We start from the raw sequence: 20,675 nt of genomic DNA on the forward strand, positions 1-20,675 counted from the left end.
GCACACACACACAAGCACCAACTGCGGCACGTAACATCAGCACATAATGTTACTGACACAGCATGTTGTGGAGCACAGGAAGTATTTGTGCTTCTAAAGGAGTTTTAGTCGTGCAAGCATCCCTGAAATCACACTCCTTCAGACAACAGCTATTTTTATATGCATGCATATACTGTAAAGTGCGCACCCGAGCTCCCCTCCCTTCTCACACACCCATAGACGCCCTTGATGGCATCACAGAGTCCAGTGCCGAGGTCATCCCGAGGTTCACATGCAGGTGATATTTTTACACCACAGAGATCATTACAGCTCCAGAGATGACACACAGCCGTGATGACCTCGGGTTGGATCCTGATAATGTATGAGATAATGTAGCTGCATGGATCAGTAAGTTGGACTTATATAACATTTTCAATAAAATCGAAATCCTTTATATAAAAAAGCAACATTAATTTCAGCTGACATTTTGACTTAATGCTCCTTTTATGTGTCAATGAAAACAATCTCTCCCATGGACACACATACAGAATATTGTGTTCCTCTACTGTGACATGTCTCCATGCTCTAATCTATTGTTCTCATACTGCCATGTGCTGCAGCACCTCTTTTCACCCTCTGGCTGCGTTTCACTTCTCTTATTTTTCATTTCCTCGCTCCTCGGTCTCGGTCTCACCGGAAGTTGATTTGTCTGCGCCATCTTGAGTAGCGTCCCAATGGCCTTATTTTTGCCGGAGGACCGAGGACCGAGGAGCGAGGAGCGATAATCGAGGAACCACCAGACCATCCTTCGATGAAATCCTCAGACGCTCGCCCCGCCCCCTTACTGTGTATCGCTCACTGATTGGACGATGCAGCGCATGCACTGATCTGATGCTTCTTGACATGAGAGCAGAGTTTCCCAGCGGAGTGAAGAAAACACATGAAACTCACGAGAGTCACTCCTCAGTTTATACTGTGTTTTGTTTCAATTAATGTATCATTCAGTTACAAATATGTGATATATCTGAACAACAAAGTGGTCAAAAATCATTTTATTCATTTATTGGAAACATTTTCATGATCGCTTTTTTCGTTTTACATTTTCATTTATTGTCATTTCCATTCAGTCAGTCATTAAGTGCTATTTAAAATGTTAATTTGCTACATTTCCACACAAACAAACAAAGTGTGCAATCCAATGATTAATGAATGTTAATCTAACTGGGTTTTGATAGATAACACATATCTCTTTTTCTTCTCTCAATTATTTTATTTCTATTGTGCACTCTAATCAATATTAATCCAACTATTGTTCGTTTATACATTTTAAGAATGGCGTTTATCTTTTTTGAGAATGAGTTCTTATTTTATTTAATGTATTTGGGTCTACAACAGATGATACAAATGTTTATGTCAGTAAATGTGTACTAACGGAGGCGGGGGTGTTTGTGAAAACAACGGGGACAGAGCTGCTGTCAGACGAACAGCTGTGCGGTGTCATCACAAACGGACGTCGCTTTACGTGACGCTCCGGAGGAAAGGACGTCCCATTGCTCTTAAAACTCATTTCCCTGATTCTCGTGGTTTCCTTGCGTCTCTCCATGCTTCCTTGGTGGGAGGGACTAAGCGCAGGGAAACGACGCAAGTGAGGGACGCAAGGAATCCATTTAACCAAAGTGAAACGCAGCCTCTGTCTGAAACCAGAGCCCAGTCTGCTCTGATTGGTTAGCTGGCCGGCTCTGTTGTGATTGGTCAACAACTTAGAGATGTCCCGCCCCTTAGCCTATCATGTACAACAGACTTTTGGGTAAAAAAAATGTTTGAATATTGCATTAAGTGATTTGTAGTTAATTGAAAGAGAGTTTCATTAGTTTTTTTCCTTTTAGATTGGTGTCTTGTGTTCAGTTAAATGTTCAAGTTATTCATAAAAAAATCAGTTATTCATAAAGAAATCATCGATCATTATTTTGTATTCAACAAGCAATTTGTTATATAGTAGCAAGATAGTCAAGGCAGCAGAGAGGCATATGAGTACACTTTAATATCTCTTTATTTTATCTCAAGCATTTCCTTGATATTTAACATTGCAGTTGTATATTGGATATCTTCCTCAAACTGTTATTTGATCAGGATTTTACCTTATTGTCTCTGTATTTTCCTTTACGTAAAAATGGTATCTGTTTTTATTGTGTACCACTAAACACAATGTTGTTCCCTTGTATATAAAGAGTAAAAACACATTGGACACCTTGATATGGAGCTTTGGGACTTTGGGTATTACCTAGTCTCATTATGCTTAACTACCCGCACTAATGACAGAGCAATTATTCAAAATTCGTTAGAAGAAAAGCTTTGTTATATAGAACATCACATTTTACAGCAGTACAAGAAACAAGGTTAAGTAAAAACGACTCTAAATAATAAAGAACAAAATAAGACGGTATAATTATTCAAAAGCTATACATTATATACATACAGTGGAGGAAATAAGTATTTGATCCCTTGCCAATTTTGTAAGTTTACCCACTTACAAAAAAAATGAACAGTCTATCATTTTTCAATGGTAGGTTTATTTGACTAATGAGAGAGAGACTATCAAAAAGAAAATCCAGAAACTGACATTATATAAAAGATACAAATTGATTTGCATTGTGGGAAATAAGTATTTGATCCCCTTGCAACCAACAAGGATTGTGGCTCCCACAGATGGTTACATACGTCCTCTTCCTTTAAGAAAGTAAGGATTGGCTCCAAGACCATCCGAAGGCAGCTTGGTGAGAAGGAGACAACTGTTGGTGCCATTATTTGAAAATGGAAGAAAAATAAAATGAGCATTAATCAACAATCAATAGCCCTCGCACTGGGGGGCTCCACACAAGCTCTTGCCCCGTGGGGTATTGATGATCATGAGGAGTGGACCACCATCCTTCCTGAGATGAGCACAAACCTGGAGACCAACTACAAGAAGCGTCTGACCTCTGTGTGTCCAACAAGTACTAACACATGTTTTACAAGGGGATCAAATACTTATTTCCCACAGTTCAATGCAAATACATTTTAATCTTTTATATAATGTCCATTTCTGGATTTTCTTTTTGATATTCTTTCTCTCACTGTTCAAATAAACCTACCATTACAAATATAGACTGTTCATTTCTTTTCGAGTGGGCAAACTTACAAAATCTGAAAGGGATCAAATACTTATTTCCTCCACTGTATAGAACATTGTACATTATTTGTGGAAATATATATGTGCAGAAGTAACTGGTGTTCTGTCAGAGCAGCATTGTGACTGACCTTGATGTCTCTGCAGATCTACACCTACAATGAGGACGGCGCCACCGTGGAAAGCGACGTCTTCGTGGACCGTGTGGATTGGAACGGAAGTAAGAGGAGCAACGACATCCAAGACGCGTCCATATACCTGCTCAACGTCACCTTCAACGACTCGGGAACCTACCAGTGCTTCTTCCATCGCATCCTCTTCTACGACAACTATGAATACACCACCACCATCAGCAAGGTGGTGGAGCTCACCGTGGTGGCCAAAGGTGATGACTTCTACTGCAGGTCTACAACTCCTGGGCCTGTGATGGGAGAGCAGATCGAGTCATTAGGAGCAGGGTTTAAGAGCAAGCACTGCAAAAAAAATGATGTTAAGAAGTAACCTAAGTTTGGCGGATTTGGGGCTCAGGAGGTGAGTGGTCTTCCACCAATAGGAAGGTCGCTGGTTCAATCCCCAGCCCATGCAGTCAACATTTCAAAGTGCTCTTGCAGCCTCTGCCTCTGCCATTTACAATATTTGTGAATAGGTGAATGCTTGAATATGTATAAGTGCTTTGAGGGGTCACAATGACTGGCACTATATAAATGCAGTCCATTAACCTCCAATAAAAATGCCACAGAAATATTGCAAATAAATACAAAAAATTCTAAAAACATACAATGTAGCAGAGTAAAATAATAAGTAATAGTTTTGAAAACGACCTCTTCAGCCAAGAATTTTAGCCCGTTATGAAAGCTTTACTTATTTTTTTCAATATCTGATTTTCGTTCCAGACCATAATGATTAAACGACAGCAATTTCCAAACTGATGCCTACTCACAAGTGCTTATTACAGATTGTCACTATATATGAAGTCACAACTACATCTAATTTACTATATATATATATATATATATAATATTGGGTTCCATATTAAACTGGGCCTACAATACATCTATCCAGCCTAAAGTAAACATACCTTATTATAGTGCATGTAAGGCAAAGCTCTTAAATAATAATGCGTTCTTATAGTTTGCCGTTATATATAGGTGCTTCACAGTAAATTAGCAGAGGTAAGCTAGGTCATGAGATAACGTGAGGTTATGTGTATTATCAGACATGTTTTAATTTAAATTAAACCAACAATTCGGCAGCATCTCTTTTGTATCGTCCTTTGTTGAAGACCAATGTTTTAGACTAAAATAATGCTTTAGAATTAAGTATGATTCCTAGGCAGCATGGAAAAAAAGAGGGGGACTCTTTCATGCTTTTCCGGTTACTACCCGTCCCCTTGTGTGTTATGTAGCACACACACACACACACACACACACACACACACACACACACACACACACACACACACACACACACACACACACACACACACACACACACACACACACACACACACACACACACACACACACACACACACACACACACACACACACACACACACCCCTCAGGTAGCTGCACCTCCGCGAATTTCTCAGCCTGAGACGGTGGGACGCGGCGAGGCTGTGAATCTGTGTGTGAGCACACACAGCCAGGCTGCGGGTGTGTGTGCTCGGGCTGGTTTCGGGCTGGGTTTCGCTGTGTCTTGCTGAGCCCACGCAGCAACCAGGTGGTGGATTCATCAGAACAGAGTGGGCGAGCTGACCAATCAGAGCACAGTGGGCTCATAGGGAGGGGGGGGGGGGGCAGAAGCTCCAACAAGCCGTTTAGGACAGAGAGTGAATACACATACTATACAGAGATGCTGTATGAGAAACCAATGTGAGTTTGGAACATTGAACAATGTAAATCTATTGTAGTAGACCTCAACAATGGAATTATGATCAGTAGAAATGGCCATGACATGGGACCTTTAATGTAGTTAAACCAGACAACATACTTACAATGTTTAAGATGTTAGCTGCAGCTGCATCTCCATTCCAGATCTCTCTTACCGAAAAATCCCATTCTTTGTAATTTCACTCACAGGTTCTGCTTGGTCAGATGGCCTCTCTGGTGTCTGTCTGATCTCTTGATTTACTGTCTTTCATGTGCGCAGCGACCCGAGGAACGGCTTCCATCGTGTCTGAGTTCATGATGTACTTTACCGTCATCGGCCTGCAGGTGTGGCTGCTCATAGAGATGATTTACTGCTACAAGAAAATATCAGCTCATGGGGAGGAAGCATTACGAGAAGCGGCGTAAGTATATTATAAACATCAGTATTCAAATATTGCCTACACCATGGGGAACCTTGTAACTCCAGTTTATTAAATGGTTACAGTGCAATTGATATTTTATAGAGAGAGACTATTTATTTGACAAACATTCAAACAACTTAACCCAACAATACTAAACAATACCTTGGATTACATGTATACAGAATTACTGAATGAAAAAAATACATTTTTAGAAAACTGAGTGAAGCCATTACAAAGAGTGGCTTCAGGAACTTTAATTTGAGGAAATTTGGGAGAAATGCAGATTGTATATATTTATTTATCCAATCTTTATTTTTCTTACTTTTTTATAATCTCAATAGAGCACCCCATTTGTCTTCCTTGTGTTCTATAATTATATTGTGAAAAAAAAGCAAATACTTTTATCCAAGGTTTTTGTCCATAACATTCAAACCACATGTGGGTTGTAGAGACCAAACTAAATGCTGGATTTTTATGGCAAATACCTTATAAGATATTCAAAGATATTCATGAGCCTAAAAAAATCCAGTAACGATTGTTGGCCATAATCAGTTTTTATAGCATAAATGCATAACATAAGCTACCATTTTTGATAAGTATTCCTAAGATATGGTTATGGAAACATTGTGGCTAAGATGTGTACTGTTCTGTTCTAAAACATGCATTGGAAGCAATGCTTTAAAATCACCTCGATCCAAACAAGGGCTGAACAATTTTGACATTGTTGATATTGTAATTGCGATATGATTGAAGTTGTTCAAGGGATTGATCACTTTCATCGTTTTTCATGATCGGACTGATCTGTACCAAACCGAGATTTTTTCATAAATGGTATTTTGACACAAATTTTGAATTGAACTGTTATTGTGCCTTCAGCGGCTTGGTTTATAAGATTGTTCAGCCCTAATCCATACTTCAATTCTTTCATTGGGATATTGGCCAGCATAGATGCCAATGAGATATATCTGCTTGGCTCGAAGTAAGGTCAATCTGGAAAGATTTACAAAACTAATGAAAGACCCGGTTACATGCATTAAAATGCAGATATTTTGCAGCTCAATTAAGCAAACATACATTTCTTTGACATTTGGTGTTACTGGGCCTTACTCTAAAAAGCTTACTACCAAGCTTTTTATATGTTAAAAAAATAATAAATAATGCTTTGAAATGTGTGTATTTCCCCATTCATTCATGCTCTCTTGCTGATGTCACACCTATATTTTAAACTTTTACTTTGTTACATCCTGTTTTTGCTTCATGTTACTCTCCTACTTCACCTGTCCTCGCTCTTCCCTACCTTTATTTAAGATTATCAATGTTTCCATTGTGTTTGTGTGTTTTCACGTGTGTCTCTTTGTCTCACGCTCCCTGCGTCTACTTGTCATGTTTTCGTCTTGTCCGTGTCATCCTCCTCCCTAGTAAAAAACAAAACCTCCCTCCTGTAAGTCAAAAACCTGTCCTACAACCATAACGTGAAGATTCGTTTTTTTAAATGTTCACCATTTCATTTTTATAAAGTCAAAAATGTGATATTATTTCACAACATCGTTTTTTCTCTTTTCCTTCTAGAAATGCTGAATATTTAGCTTTAGCCACGGAAGGTAAAGACAACTGTGGGGGTGTACAGGTCGGAGAATAGCACAGGTATGTGTGTGATCCTAAAGACTGCTTGCTTTTTAAATGGAATACTTGTTTCGTCAATAATCTAGCTGTGTCCATATATTAGCTTTAAATATTGAAGACTGTCAAAGGCTAAAGCCCGCATTTAATACTGGCTCAGATTCATCATACTCTACTCATGTGATGTTTGGAGATAAGGCTATAACGTTTACTCTTTTTTTGTTGTAGACAGAGTGCAGATGAAGAACATTTTGATAAGACGTGTTTATTAATGAGCCTAGAAAGCGATTTAAAGAATTGAGACAGTCTATCTTAGTATCTTGCCCATGGACATGTTGACTGCAGGGGCTTGGAATCAAACCACCAACCTCCTGATTGGAGCTACCTAAAGTCTATGGTAGGAGAAACACTTCAGGGGTACATCCCATTTCTCTGAAATTGCATCCATGTTCTCCTCACCTCCGCCGATCCTTGCATCTTAGTCCTTCCCACCTAGGATGCACTGAGAGAAGCAAGAAAACCATGTAAGAGAATAAACAAGGCAATATCAGTTAAAAGACTTGGGATGTATCCCAGGTAACAATATTTAGTGAGTGGCATAACTGGGAAGTTAACCAGGCAGCTAGAAACGTTTTTTGCCGTATGCATCAGGGGATCATTTTGATTGGATTAAGTAGGTGGCATCTTCAGGTCTAGTTTCAACTTCTTCATCCATGGCAATTGGATAGGATGGGAAGGCTAATATTTGACCAACTGTCATACTTGTTTTACACGCCACAGGAAATGTAATTATGATTACAGCTATTGTAAGCACTTACTGACCAACAACACGCAGCACAGGACCTACAGGGGGCTGGATGTGCTAATGAATTTTGATATATGAATAGCCTAGGCTACAGAAAAACAAGATGTATTAATGTTGCAGAGCTAATATATACCGTTTCATATGGAAATGGTTAAAAAAAACACACAATCTGAATCATAGTCACCTCGGAGAGTATCAGTGGATTGACTAAATACCGTTGCCGTGACCTCTAACGAAGGTATTGCAGAGCAACCAACCTTGACTCAGCAAACATATAAACATCCTGCTAGCTGTAGCCCGAGGCACACAGCACGTGACAGAGCTTCAGAAGTAGCATACGTTTAGCTTGCGGCACTGACGGACAATAGACACGCAGCACACCAGACGTTCCATGAAAGAAGTTGTTGTTTCTGAACCAGCTGTTTGTTCTATTGAACATTAGGTGTGTGCAGTGCACTGTCTACAAAGTGCTGCTACAGCTGTTTTTACAAAGCCTCCTTTGCTCAATCTGAAAGAGTTGAGAACAGTTAGTGCTCTGATAGTGCTAGACTCTTATGATTAATACATTTATTTGTTGACTATGAAACCATATATGTCAAGCTTATATTTGGAGCTGCTGGAGATATTAGCAATATATTGTAGCAGTGATTATGAAGTCACCAGAAGTACAAAATGAAAATATCTTAAGCTTGTGTTAACCACATACCTTATTTCAGGCATCTAACCAAAATCATATTCAGAATCACATTGAGACAAGCAAATCGTAAGTGGCAAAACGCTAACTTATTTCCAGGTTTAAATAACCCAAAATGATTTAAAGAGGCCCTATTATGCTTTTCAGGGTTTTCCTTTTCCTGCAGTGGGTTATATAGGTTTGAAAAGTGTGCCTGTAAAATGGTGTGCAAAGGCTAAAATCTCGATTGGACTCCTTTTTCTTCACTTCTGTAACATAGTGACATCACTACTGTATATAACACTCTCGCTTCTATTGGCTAGCGCTCCAACACATTGTGCGTGATAGGCAAAGGGTCGGGACATCTCTAAGCGGTTGAACTCTCACAACAGAGCTGGCCAGCTAACCAATCAGAGCAGACTGGGCTCTGGTTTCAGACAGAGGGTGAAAAGAGGTGCTGCAGCACAGGCAGTATGAGAAGAATAAAGAGCTTTCTGAACATAAAAGCATGGAGACATGTCCCAGTAGAGACACTACATACTGATATGAACAGAATAGGGCCCCTTTAAACAAGGACTATTGAAAGTAATTTACTAGCAAAATAACTTACCAACTGCAACTTCAGTGAACTGGATTTTCTGAAAACATGGAGCGGTTATGGCTCAGGGGAATAATGGGCATGTTCCAATCAGAGGGTTAGTTGTTGGATCTCCATCTCCCGCAGCCAGCATTCCGAAGTGTCCTTGGGGAAGGTACTTAACTGCAAATTGTTCGCGCAGGCATGTCTGTGGTACTAAAGTGTATGTAAGTCTCTTAGGATAAAAGCATAATATAATGTAAGCACAGTGGTTTGGAATGACTGCCATAAAAGTCCATTATTGTTTTGTCTTCTTCCTCAGGACTGAACACATCCATCCGCCCACTGACCTGCATGTAGACAACTCGGGGGGGAAACTCCTCTTCATCTCAAGCCTCTATTTGACCTTTTCCTCGCCGAAGATCACACATGGATATGACATCACAGAGAGCATGGTCAGCACTGTACATAGTATCCTGCGCCACAAAAGCATGTCCTGTCCTGCACTTATTCGAGAAATCATTATGCATTAATGAAATTGTCAAAAGCTTATACTGTACAGTACATACAGTATTTATTTAAGTATGTGGAATCGCTCATTTATATAAAATGGAAGATGTACTATGGGCGTCTGTTGGACTCCATGAGGCTGATTGTATAAGAAAGCTTTTTACTGAATCATCACCACATAATGTATAAAAAACGCGACACACATGTATGGTAATTTATAAAAAATAGAATGTGATGGATTATGATAGACTGTCTTTCCAGTTGCTGGTTATACATTCAATGAAAACTTAAGATATAATAAAAACTCTAAAAGTACATGCGATGGAGAAGTCTACTGATTTGATTCCAGAGTTTAAAGGGGCCTTATCGTGGTTTGGGGGGTTTTCTCTTTACTATAGTGTGTTATATAGGTTTGTGTGCATGTAAATGGTCTGCAAAGGCTAAAATCCCAGTGTTCCCTCCCACACACTCTCTTCTCTCCCCCCCCTCTTCTCTTATTTCCCTAGGTTAGATGTAAAGATAGCAACCACTGTCTGTACAGAAGTACAGTTAGGATATAGATGTATTGTTGCACATTATTGCCAAAACAAGTATAAAGTAGTTGGGATAAAACAAACAAAGTAGTTGTTTATGCATGTAGTTTATTCCTCAACTTTTCCAGAGATGGGCTAGCTATTTCTAGTCTTTTTGCTAAACTACGCTCAGAACTACAGCTTCATAATTATGAGATTGGTATAAATCTCCGGTTCAACCCTTTTGCAAAAAAGATTTAGCAAAAGGATTGCAGCTAATAATGGGACAGAAAAACAGGAGCGGTTAAGAAGGTTCAGAGTTGTTTTTATTGAATTTTAGACTTTAATTTATTTTTACCTTTTTGAATTTTAACTATTTATTTTATTTGATTTCTCTTTTTAGTTAATTGATTGTAATACTTTTCAAAATAATATCCTTCCTTTTCTTGCTTGTTTTTTTCATGTAAATGTGAATTAGCATTGACCAGAGGTGGGGACTCGAGTCACATGACTTGACTCGAGTCAGACATTTTTTGACTTGAGACTTGCTTGACTAACATTGATAAAAGACTTGACTTGGACTTGGTATTCATGACTTGAGACTTGACTTAAGCTTGAGACAGATGACTTGAAAGGACTTGTCTGTTTAAAATTAAATATTTGCGTTTGTTTTTGTAGTGAGATATTACGTTTAGTTTTTTCGAAAAACGTGATTGGGTGATTATAGCGCCGTGCGCGCAAACCTGGCAACCCACTAGACGGCAGGGGTGTCAGTTAACATTGCAGCGGCTAGCGTTACTCCAAAAATAGTGAAGTTTGGATTCAAGGATTATGTTGTCGATGACGATAATAAGAAGAGAACAGCGGTATGCAGGGTCTGCAGCATAAAGATCAGTGACACGACCACCAAAACATCCAACTTCATTCGTCACTACAAAAAAACCCACAGAGAAAGGTGCGTGAATGTGTTGTGTTAGCTAGAAAGCTAACGTTAAGTTTAAGCTACGTTAGACTTGGTTTAAAATTGATTAAGCATCGCAAAGAGAAGACAAAACGGTAAATGAACACTAGAACCTCCAAGGGATTCATTTGTACTAACCCTGATACTGACGGGCTGTCAGGAGAGGGAGAGAGAGAGAGAGAGGAAAAGAGATGCCTCGTTTATTTCCCCTGTGTTATTATCAGAAGTTAATGTACACTTTTGAATAATGTAGTTCATCTGCTTTTAGTAGTTTGTATAAATGTTTTAATTATGTTGTTTTTGTTTGTAGAAGTGCATCATTCCTTGATTTATTGTAAAATGAATCTGAACTTTTTGATCTGTTATGATGATAAACTGAAGCAATTTCTAAATGAACCCAATTAACTGAGTTGTAAATCGTCCTACTTAGTTTATAAGGAAATTATGAAGAGGAACAAATTAAATGATTTGAAAATGATATCTATGTAGGTGCTGACGCTGTTGGCGGTTCTAGTGTTAACAGAAATGTAAATTAAATATGTGTAATGGCAAATGCTATATGATTTTCTTACCTGGAATTCTGCCTTTTTGAACAGACTTTTTGATTGACTCCTAGCTATATTGTCTGCAGTTCTAGGGTTAATATGAATCTAATATGATTGTCATCGGTCTAAATTAGATTTCAAATGATTAACTGTGTATGTAATGAAGATCATAGTGTGGGTTAAATCCATTTTCATAACCACTGTCTAAAAGACAGATTTAAATGCGGAAACTGGGCTTATTCATCAGAATTTCGTATGACTTGACTTGACTTGCTTGACTCTCACCACAGTGACTTGGGACTTGCTTGATACTTGTAGGTCAAGACTTGAGACTTGCTCATGACTTGCACATGTAGGACTTACTCCCACCTCTGGCATTGACTCAATAATGTGAAACAGTGTTTGGCTCAATAAACATTTTATTTTTTTACATATAGAAGGAATTATTTTCTAACTATTTCTTTAAATACAAATACCCTTCCTCTCATCAAACCTTGAGTACATCTGCTACAGCTGCAGCACACAGTCCTGGTCGGGGTATGGGGGCAGGTTGAGCTGGTACTTCCTCTCTATGCCGGGGGGCACAAAGCGGCCCCCCAGGAAGTGGTACCGTCCCCTGAACATGGAGGCAGACTTCTTGGGAGCAGTGAGGGAGATGAGCATGTCGGGCTGCAGTCCGTCTGCACTGCCCTGCTCCACATCCCAGCCTGTGGAAAACAAGAGGTCATAAGTTCAAGCTTCCACTTGAATATGCAGTACAATGTGTGACAATCAGTTCATTGATGTTCAAGATATTTCTGTCTCATGGTAGCACTACAATCAAAGTCAAAGGGTCACCCATATTGATATCATCTGCCTTCTGGGAGCACCAAAAGTCGATTTCTTGCAAATGAAATGATTGATTTTCAAGATAGTCTACATTGCTGACACACAAATGAATGGAAGCTACCATATCAAAATATCAAACCCGCTCCATCCCTGCTAAGAACACTTATTGAATGATTCTACATTGTAAATAAATCTAGTTCCCTAGGCTTCATTTATTTCCCAATTCAAATCAAATGTACTGTAAACGGTGTATTTGTATCAAAATGAGCCGAGCTGAAACAATGAATCGGACATCATACTTAAACAGAAAAATGCTAACTAATATGGATAATCGATTCATCGTTATTATAGTTGGATTAAATGTTAATCCCTCAAATATAGAGATTTCCTGCATTTCTATTTTATAGATAATAGAAAATTCATATTTTCGGGTTTTTGGACTGACATCTGATATTAGAAGACATCATCTTGGACTTTGATAAATGGAGAAAATGTTCACTATGTTCTGACATTTAACAGACAAAACCATTCATTATTACCAGAGAAAAGAATCAGCAGAATAATCCATTGGAGAAATAGTTTGTTGCAGCCCTTCAACTGAACAGGGACTAGTTCAAGGCCTCAGAATAAACTCAGTGTTTCCTCTACCATTGTCTTGGGGGGGCGCTGCGCCACCCCAACGGAACCCCGCGCCCCCCCCCTGAAATTCAAGGTGTTTTTTTTAATATGTATATAAATCGCAACTGAAGTAATCTATCTATGGTCACTTTTCACATTGAACATGTGCTCTTTTATTAAATAAACTAAACGCTTATGTTATTTATCCAATTGATGTGCATGTTTCAGTGTCCATTCACATTCTGTCCTCCGCTCTGTTTCTGAAGGGCGGGGCTCCGCTCCCCACACACACATACGAATGCACACACTCACAGTCAGAGACAAGAGCGGAGGAAAGGAGGAGAACAACAAAGTGTAAAAAAAGTCAAACAAACCTGGATACTCAGATTTTCTGTCTACACCTGTTGCCTGCGGAGATCCACTGTACCAACTAAAATTGCACCCTATGTGGATAAACGGAGATGAATATACCCCATCACCGGACTGCCCTCATCCCGCCCTGGCAGCACCCCCCCAAAGCAGTAAAGCTAGGGGAAACACTGAAACTTGTTTTTCTAAGCCAACCAATCATCATGAAGCTGGACTTAATATTCCCCAAAACAACCAAGGTTCACTGGACAGACTGGAAATAGTGCTCAGCTACATTAGTTAAATAAACGTGTACTCTAGCCAGCAAACTGGTGGAACAACAAAGCATTGTGTAGCATGGTAGCTTGCACATTTCAGACCATTTCAATTCAGCAGCATGGTAGGAATTGCATTTTTCTTTAGTGGAAATCCATGTCCCTGTCCTTGAAAGTGTTGAGAGAGAGAGAGGACTGACCTGAGGGGATGTCGATGCTGGCGATGGGGGAGGTGGTCTTCTTCAGCACGTCCAGGATGGAACCAAAAGGCTCTCGAACAGCCCCCTTAAAGCTGAAGCCGAAGATGGCGTCTATCACCAGGTTGTAAGCCTCGTCAATCAATTTAGCCTGAAATGAATGTTTTATTTAGAAATGAATGTTTTATTTAGATTGTTTTAAAGACCAACAAACATCAACATTTTACACATCACAGAGTAGAAACATGTCGTTATATGGTGCAGATCTGAACACATAACTCGGCATCATTACTTGAAAATTATTTATTGTGTTGTCTGTTGCAATAAAAACTCTAACCCTAATTGCCCCTATTTGGATCATTACGCCTTCATCTGCTCTGGACTGCAGTGAAATGTAAGAGATCTAATCGTGTGTAATACAGTAACTGCACAGTTTGAGATAAAGAGCCCACTCACAAACAGATCACATTACTTCACCACTGTGGATGCTGCATTATTGATAATAACCAGACCTCTGGCATCTCCGTCAGGAAGGGGATCTCCATCTTCTGGCACTGCGTGGTAAGACCCTGAAACAGAGGCTTGTTTGGCCTCTTCGGGTACAGGATGGTGGGCTCGTAACCCTGCAGGGACACACACACACACACACATTGTGGAAAATAGTGACAGTCTGAAGATTGACGGCCACAAGGTAATCCCAGCAATAACAACTACTAATAATAAAAAATACTAATAATCAATCACTGCTGTAACGCTTCAATCAACCGGTAACATTTCAACCTGTTTTCAGCACAAATCATCTTGTTGTAGGATTTCTTTCTATAACGTGCTTTACTTTACACATGTTAAAGACCCTCACAAAGAGTTTAAGGTGTCGGGCGCAGACCAGGCCGTCGCCTCCGTTGTTCCCAGGTCCACAAATCACCAGCAGGGACGGTCTGGCCTTCACCAGGGAGCTGATTGGATACGCCTGCAGGAAAAAACACACAGTCAAATCAATGCTCCAAACCTGAGGTATGACCAGGAAACGAGGATTTACTACACAGCTGCTACTGAAGATAAATGCTCCTTGTGATGAAACGTCAGAAGTAATCAGAGTACTCCTCATGTTCGGCAGTAATACGATTTAAACACATGATGTACTTTGACCTGGTTTCATGGTCACACAGTGAGCCTTTTCATGGTTATATGAAGTGTAGCTGAACAGGTCTTTAAGGTGTGTGTACTTGCATTGAAACAGTACATAGGTATAGAAAAGGATCATGCACGAGTGTTTTTGAAGGAATGCTTTACCATCTGGACAATAACCAATTATAATGCCTAAGTGGTTGTCTCCCAAAGTCTTTTGTCTAATTGCCTGCAAAGACTTTGAACTTGTATGTACCATTTCTTTCCTTTGAATCCTCTGATTTGGTGTTGTACAATTAACATTAGTGTATAGTGAAACAAGAGAAGAACAAATACTCAATAATAAGGAAGATAAAGACTTTATTATATGTCGAAAACTGTTCATTTTTGGAGACAATGGCGAGCAAAAAGCTGAGGTTTACTTCATTGGTTGTGACAAAAGGGAAAAAGATAACAGAACAAATCACAAGAAAACTTAGTCAAATCAGAAAAACACAATAAATAATAAAAACCTTATCTATTAATGTCCACTACATCGTGCAGGCTGCAATGATTACTTCCAATGCTAATGAACGAATCACTTGCTCATAACATTTTTAAAAGTGAAAATGTGGATATTTAAAACAATGTATTGAGTGTACAGTCACATATAACAAAAAAAGACAAGTCTTTCCATGTGACAAATGCTTGGCATCCTGCTTTAAAAGTGTTGGGTTTTGGAAATATTTGCCGATTATCTTTTGTCTATGAACAAATGAACTCATCTCTACAGCTTTCAATGTAACACTGTTGTTTCTATGTCACAATAAGAGCCCTGATATCTCACCCTGGCGACGGCTGTGGCACAGCTGAGTCCAGCCAGCTCCATCAGCTGATCCACGCTGAAGCCGTACTCACTGAAGAGCTCCTCATCGATGTGCTGCGCCTCCTCCTGCCTGCGGACCAGACACCGCTCAGTTAACAAACACACACACACACACACACACACACACACACACACACACACACACACACACACACACACACACACACACACACACACACACACACACACACACACACACACACACACACACACACACACACACACACACACACACACACACACACACACACACACACACACACACACACACACACACACACACACACACACACACACACACACACACACACACACACACACACACACACACCTCTGAGTACAACATATACAACTGTACCCAAGGTATTTGAGGGTCTGGGCCATGGTGGAGGTCTCTCTGCTGCTGAAACAGCCCTTCTTGTGGTTGTTAGCTGCAGCGGGCAGCGGGCATGTCTGACAGAGGACTGCCGGGGCCCGTGAGGTCACCAGGAAGCCGATCCCAACCAGAGCCCGCACACTCAACATCCAGATACACACTGCTGCAACAGAAGAGAGAACAGCCCTGAACTAAAGGAAGAACACCCCACATGGGTCTCATGAGCTATTGCGCTGATTAAAGTGGAACTGTGGAGCCCAAACAAGACAGTTTCACATGAAGCAAAAGCCTGCAGGCTACGGCTCAGGCAGGCATGATCCGAAAAATGTATATTGAGCAACCAGTCTTGTAAACATTGTATGTTTTTAGTTAAGATTCATTATTATAAAATGATCATTATACTAAATGTGCTGGTAAATATACGTGGATCCGTGCTACAATCTGTTTTCTGTTAGTGTGATCAAGACTTTGTGATGTTATTATGTGATTGTTATGCGTGTACCTGCCCAGGGAGTGCAGATGGAAATGAGCTAATAGCCTCATATGGCATAATATCTGCATTCTTTTTTATATAAATGTATTTTTATGCATGGTAAATTAAATAATTTAAAGAAATAGTGTGTATATTAGGGCTTGGTAATGTATTAATTGTATATTGTGATACTGATAATAGACTAGATACCGTCTTACAGTTTAGTTATTGTTAAGTGGCTAGGTGCCCTTTGCTGCTTTCAGTGCTTGCTTGCATTTTATTTTCCCTACATGCACTCTGGCTGTGCACTCACTGTCCCTGCAGCGAAGAGCATCGATCATCCCTGGGCTCTCAGCAAATGCTTGATATGGTTTACAGGAAGAGAGGAGACAAAGTGTGTCCGAGCCAAAGTCATTTGCATTTTAAATCACAAGGCTGAACTTGTACTTAGGGCAGAGAGAACATTAAACCAAATCATCCTGAACTGAAATGATTATTAAGTAGGGCTCCAGGTAGCTTTTAGCATCTTTTTCATAAATGGCTGTAAAAAAAAAAAATAAGTGAAAATGATACATTCCCATAGGTCAAATTGTTTTATCTGAATTAAAGGGCCCATGTCATGGCCATTTCCACTGATCATAATTACATTGTTGAGGTATACTAAAATAGATTTATACTGTGCAATTTTCCAAACTCACATTGGTTTCGCATACAGCATCTCTGTCAAGCATGTGTATTCAGCAGTATTCACTTTCTCCACTAAACGACTCGTTGGAGCTCTTGCCCCCCCCTCCCTGTGAGCCTAGTGTGCTCCGATTGGTCAGCTCGGCCACTCGTTCTGATTAGTCAACCACCAGAGAGGCTGCGCCCATGTCAGTGCTTTTCCCGGCTGCTCTCAGCGTAACATCAGTCTTATCATGGCGTCGGTACAGCGGTATATTTTATATACATATATATTTTTAACTGTTGTTATAGAAGAGTGTGACGGCCTCAGGGCCTTTGTCTTACGGTGGGGTGGAGCTGAAGAGGCTAATCAGCGCGATCACGGACACCTCCGTAGCCGGTGCTATTAATCCCAGCGGCCCGGAGTCTCTCTCCAAAGCGGCTGCAGAAGGACGAACTGAGCGACCCTCTCCCCTCGACCACCTGTCTCTGCATTTACCACAATAAATGTGCCGTGGTTTTGTAAACTCGTGTATGTCTCCTTGTCTTTCCGTTGTGGCCTACGAGCTACTCTCATAAAAAAGAGTAAGTTATTTTTACCCGTTATAAACTACTACTGTTTGATGAGAAATCAAATCATGGTTTGCTTTATATGAATTCAGGGAAGAAAGGATAGGCCTACTAAGTATTTCCATTAAACTTTATTTTTAGAAATGTACAAAATGAACATAAATATACATATATACACGGTATATCATCCATTCCTCCTCGCATCTTGCCTGCGCACAGTCGGTGCGGTGCCTTTTAGCACGAGGCCTCAGTAGTAGTAGAATCCCTTCCCCGTCATGGATTGTCCGCCAGGATCTGGCTGGACGAAATCAAATGCAAATCACAAAATATTAGAGAAACTTAGTTGTTTTAGATTCGTTAGTAGTAGTTGTGTAATGAACAGCTTGCCTGCTAATATGCTAACCTAGCTTTGTTTACCTTGGTAGCTAACACGATATGAACGTTAGCTTGGAGGAAAGGCAACTATAATGCAGTGTAATAAAACTACTATGAACAAAAGCTAGTGGTTCATATTAGGCTAGCAATAACGTGTTTATAATTGCAATCGTATACGGGTATTCTGCTACGTTCGGTCATACAATGTAACTTGCATGAATACATTGTTTTGCGCTAGCATACAGCTAGCCTCGTTAGCTACATGCAGTATATGTACGGTCACAATGTACGGTAAATCACAGTACAGTATACTGTATGAGTATTCCGTGTGTGTGACTGCAGACATTCTCCTGCCATGACAAACATGTAAGGCCATCTGCTGACATTGTAGTTGATATATTTAAACGCTAGCAACGTAGCATCACAAAAATGTTTTTCTGACCGAAACTAGCTCTAGCTCCGTGTGTTAGATCGCTACGCCAGCTATAATGTAATTACGTTTCGCGACTGACCGGCAAATCACCCGGAGTATACTGTCAATAGGTATTTTGTGTGTGAATGCAGACATTCTCCTGCTATGAGATACATGTATGCAAGGCCATCTGCTGATATTAGAGTTGATATATGGAAACTCTAGCAACTTAGTTAGCACAGTTAGCACTGTGTCAATGGCTTAGCAGTCCAACACAGTTTACACATTTAAACAGTCTTGTTTGATAAATACACAAATAACAATGCAAACTTACAGGTTGTATACCCAGATCTTCCCCTGCTCCAAACGGTCCAAACAAGCTGTGCATATCCGGCCTCAAACTGGGCAATGTTTTGGAAGCTTTCGTCTGTGAAATGCCGGTTCTTCGAACCTCTGGAGGAGGAACACGACGCTGCTGGTGTGGCCATAGCTCTTCGGGATTGGTCCATTTCGTTCCGGGTACCGCATGACATCAGGCGGTACCCGGAACTAAATGGAAGACTCAAATGGGCAGTGACGTATCTCCAACGAGGCGTTTTGGGGAGGTATTTTCTGTGTTAGAGTTTTACTCGCTACAGGGTGTACTTTGAGGGTTTTGACTCTGCACACCGTTTACATGCATAAAAACCTTCATAACACACAAGGGGACGGGTAATAACCGGAAAAGCATGACATGGGAGCTTTAATGCTGAAAAGATCAGTGTTTTTTTAAGTCTGTCTGAATATAATCTATGTTGGGCTCTGGAGCTCTGGCATGACTCTGGTGAGATGGTGAGATCAAATATCCAAATCCGAAATAAGGGAAAATAAATGTATCCAATGAGCACATTTCCAAAAAGATGGGTTCAGCCTTACGATACGATTGGGACATTTTACAGTTTAAATCAATAACCCTATAGTGTAATAGCTGTTGTAAAAATAATAGCTAGTTGACAATTCAATCTAATTACCTTTCAAATTATATTCAACAGAATAGAGCAGAATTTGTCATATTTTAGAAGCTGAGCAGCAATTATTATTATTATTATTATTATTATTATTATTATTATTATTATGATGGTACTTTTACAAGACCACTTATCGATATTTTTTCAATCAACTAAAAGTAATTTATCTGCAGTCTACTTTTAATATTTTCAAATTAAAAATGTAAGTAAAATCTGCATTCTAAAAAATATATACAATTACGTAAATAATATAATGCAATGCAAGCCATGCTGATGTTACTTCATTTGATCAACTTTATTTTGGCTGTTGCACACGGCCCCACCTGTATCAGCTTTACTTAATGTACTAGGTGACTTTAGCAGTAAGCAACTAGCATATAAATTAGCCCTTTGGTGGAGACAGAACGAGTCAAGTATGTTAATTACACATGTTTGTTTTAGTGACAGTTCATAAACGAAATACTTAAACCACATAAAGGTCAAGTTATACTTTTGAATTCAGTCTTCAGGCTGTGAAGTTGTTGCAAGTTGTTAGCTGAACTTTAGCTTTAGCTTGAGTATACTGACTTTGAGACAAATTATGAATGACACTCACCAAATGCAAGCAAGTCTTCCTTTAAAACAACTTCACATGCACATTTCCCCTCATGAACAATGCAGCGACACGACTTACGGATAATTAACAAACGGATAAAGTGTAGGAGAGCCGTGCAACACCTGCAGCCAAACTGTGTCAGCCACTTCCGGGTTTAACAAAATGCTGATTTCAAAATAAAAGTTCACAGTGAGAAAGTGCTGTACGGGAAGGGAGAGTATATTTTATAAAATATTTAATTAAAAAAATGGACAGTGGTGGTAATATTGAATTCTATTGACCTCTATCTTAACTTCTGCATTAC

General features: G+C 39.7%; 2 protein-coding genes across 6 annotated transcripts in view; one reads left to right on the top strand and one right to left on the bottom strand.

Annotated features, from left to right (window-relative positions):
* Window positions 1–9,939, top strand: part of LOC117477619 (sodium channel subunit beta-1-like) — a 30,847-nt gene extending 20,908 nt beyond the window's left edge. Inside the window, exons 4-7 of the mRNA XM_034124336.1 lie at window positions 3,293–3,530; window positions 5,298–5,439; window positions 7,009–7,083; window positions 9,437–9,939. Coding sequence (XP_033980227.1) covers window positions 3,293–3,530; window positions 5,298–5,439; window positions 7,009–7,078 — 450 coding nt within the window. The 3' untranslated portion in view covers window positions 7,079–7,083; window positions 9,437–9,939. The remainder of the gene's footprint in view (window positions 1–3,292; window positions 3,531–5,297; window positions 5,440–7,008; window positions 7,084–9,436) is intronic.
* A 2,091-nt stretch (window positions 9,940–12,030) lies between these two features.
* naxe (NAD(P)HX epimerase) lies at window positions 12,031–20,547 on the bottom strand. Of its 5 annotated transcripts, XM_034124232.1 has the most exons (8): window positions 20,372–20,536; window positions 17,063–17,110; window positions 16,260–16,440; window positions 15,863–15,971; window positions 14,768–14,878; window positions 14,421–14,531; window positions 13,912–14,059; window positions 12,031–12,349 (listed from the first exon to the last, which is right to left on the bottom strand). In XM_034124232.1, the coding sequence occupies exons 2-8, from the start codon at window positions 17,088–17,090 to the stop codon at window positions 12,150–12,152; spliced, it is 888 nt and encodes a 295-aa protein (XP_033980123.1). In that variant the 5' UTR covers window positions 17,091–17,110; window positions 20,372–20,536; the 3' UTR covers window positions 12,031–12,149. The 5 variants fall into 5 exon arrangements, with proteins under 5 accessions (XP_033980123.1, XP_033980127.1, XP_033980125.1 ...); XM_034124236.1 differs by lacking the exon at window positions 17,063–17,110 and having other exon boundaries at window positions 16,260–16,437; window positions 20,450–20,547; XM_034124234.1 differs by lacking the exon at window positions 17,063–17,110 and having other exon boundaries at window positions 20,450–20,547.
* Window positions 20,548–20,675: the final 128 nt, after the last annotated feature.

Source organism: Trematomus bernacchii, unplaced genomic scaffold (assembly GCF_902827165.1).
Source record: "Trematomus bernacchii unplaced genomic scaffold, fTreBer1.1, whole genome shotgun sequence".
Taxonomy (NCBI): Eukaryota; Metazoa; Chordata; class Actinopteri; order Perciformes; family Nototheniidae; genus Trematomus; species Trematomus bernacchii.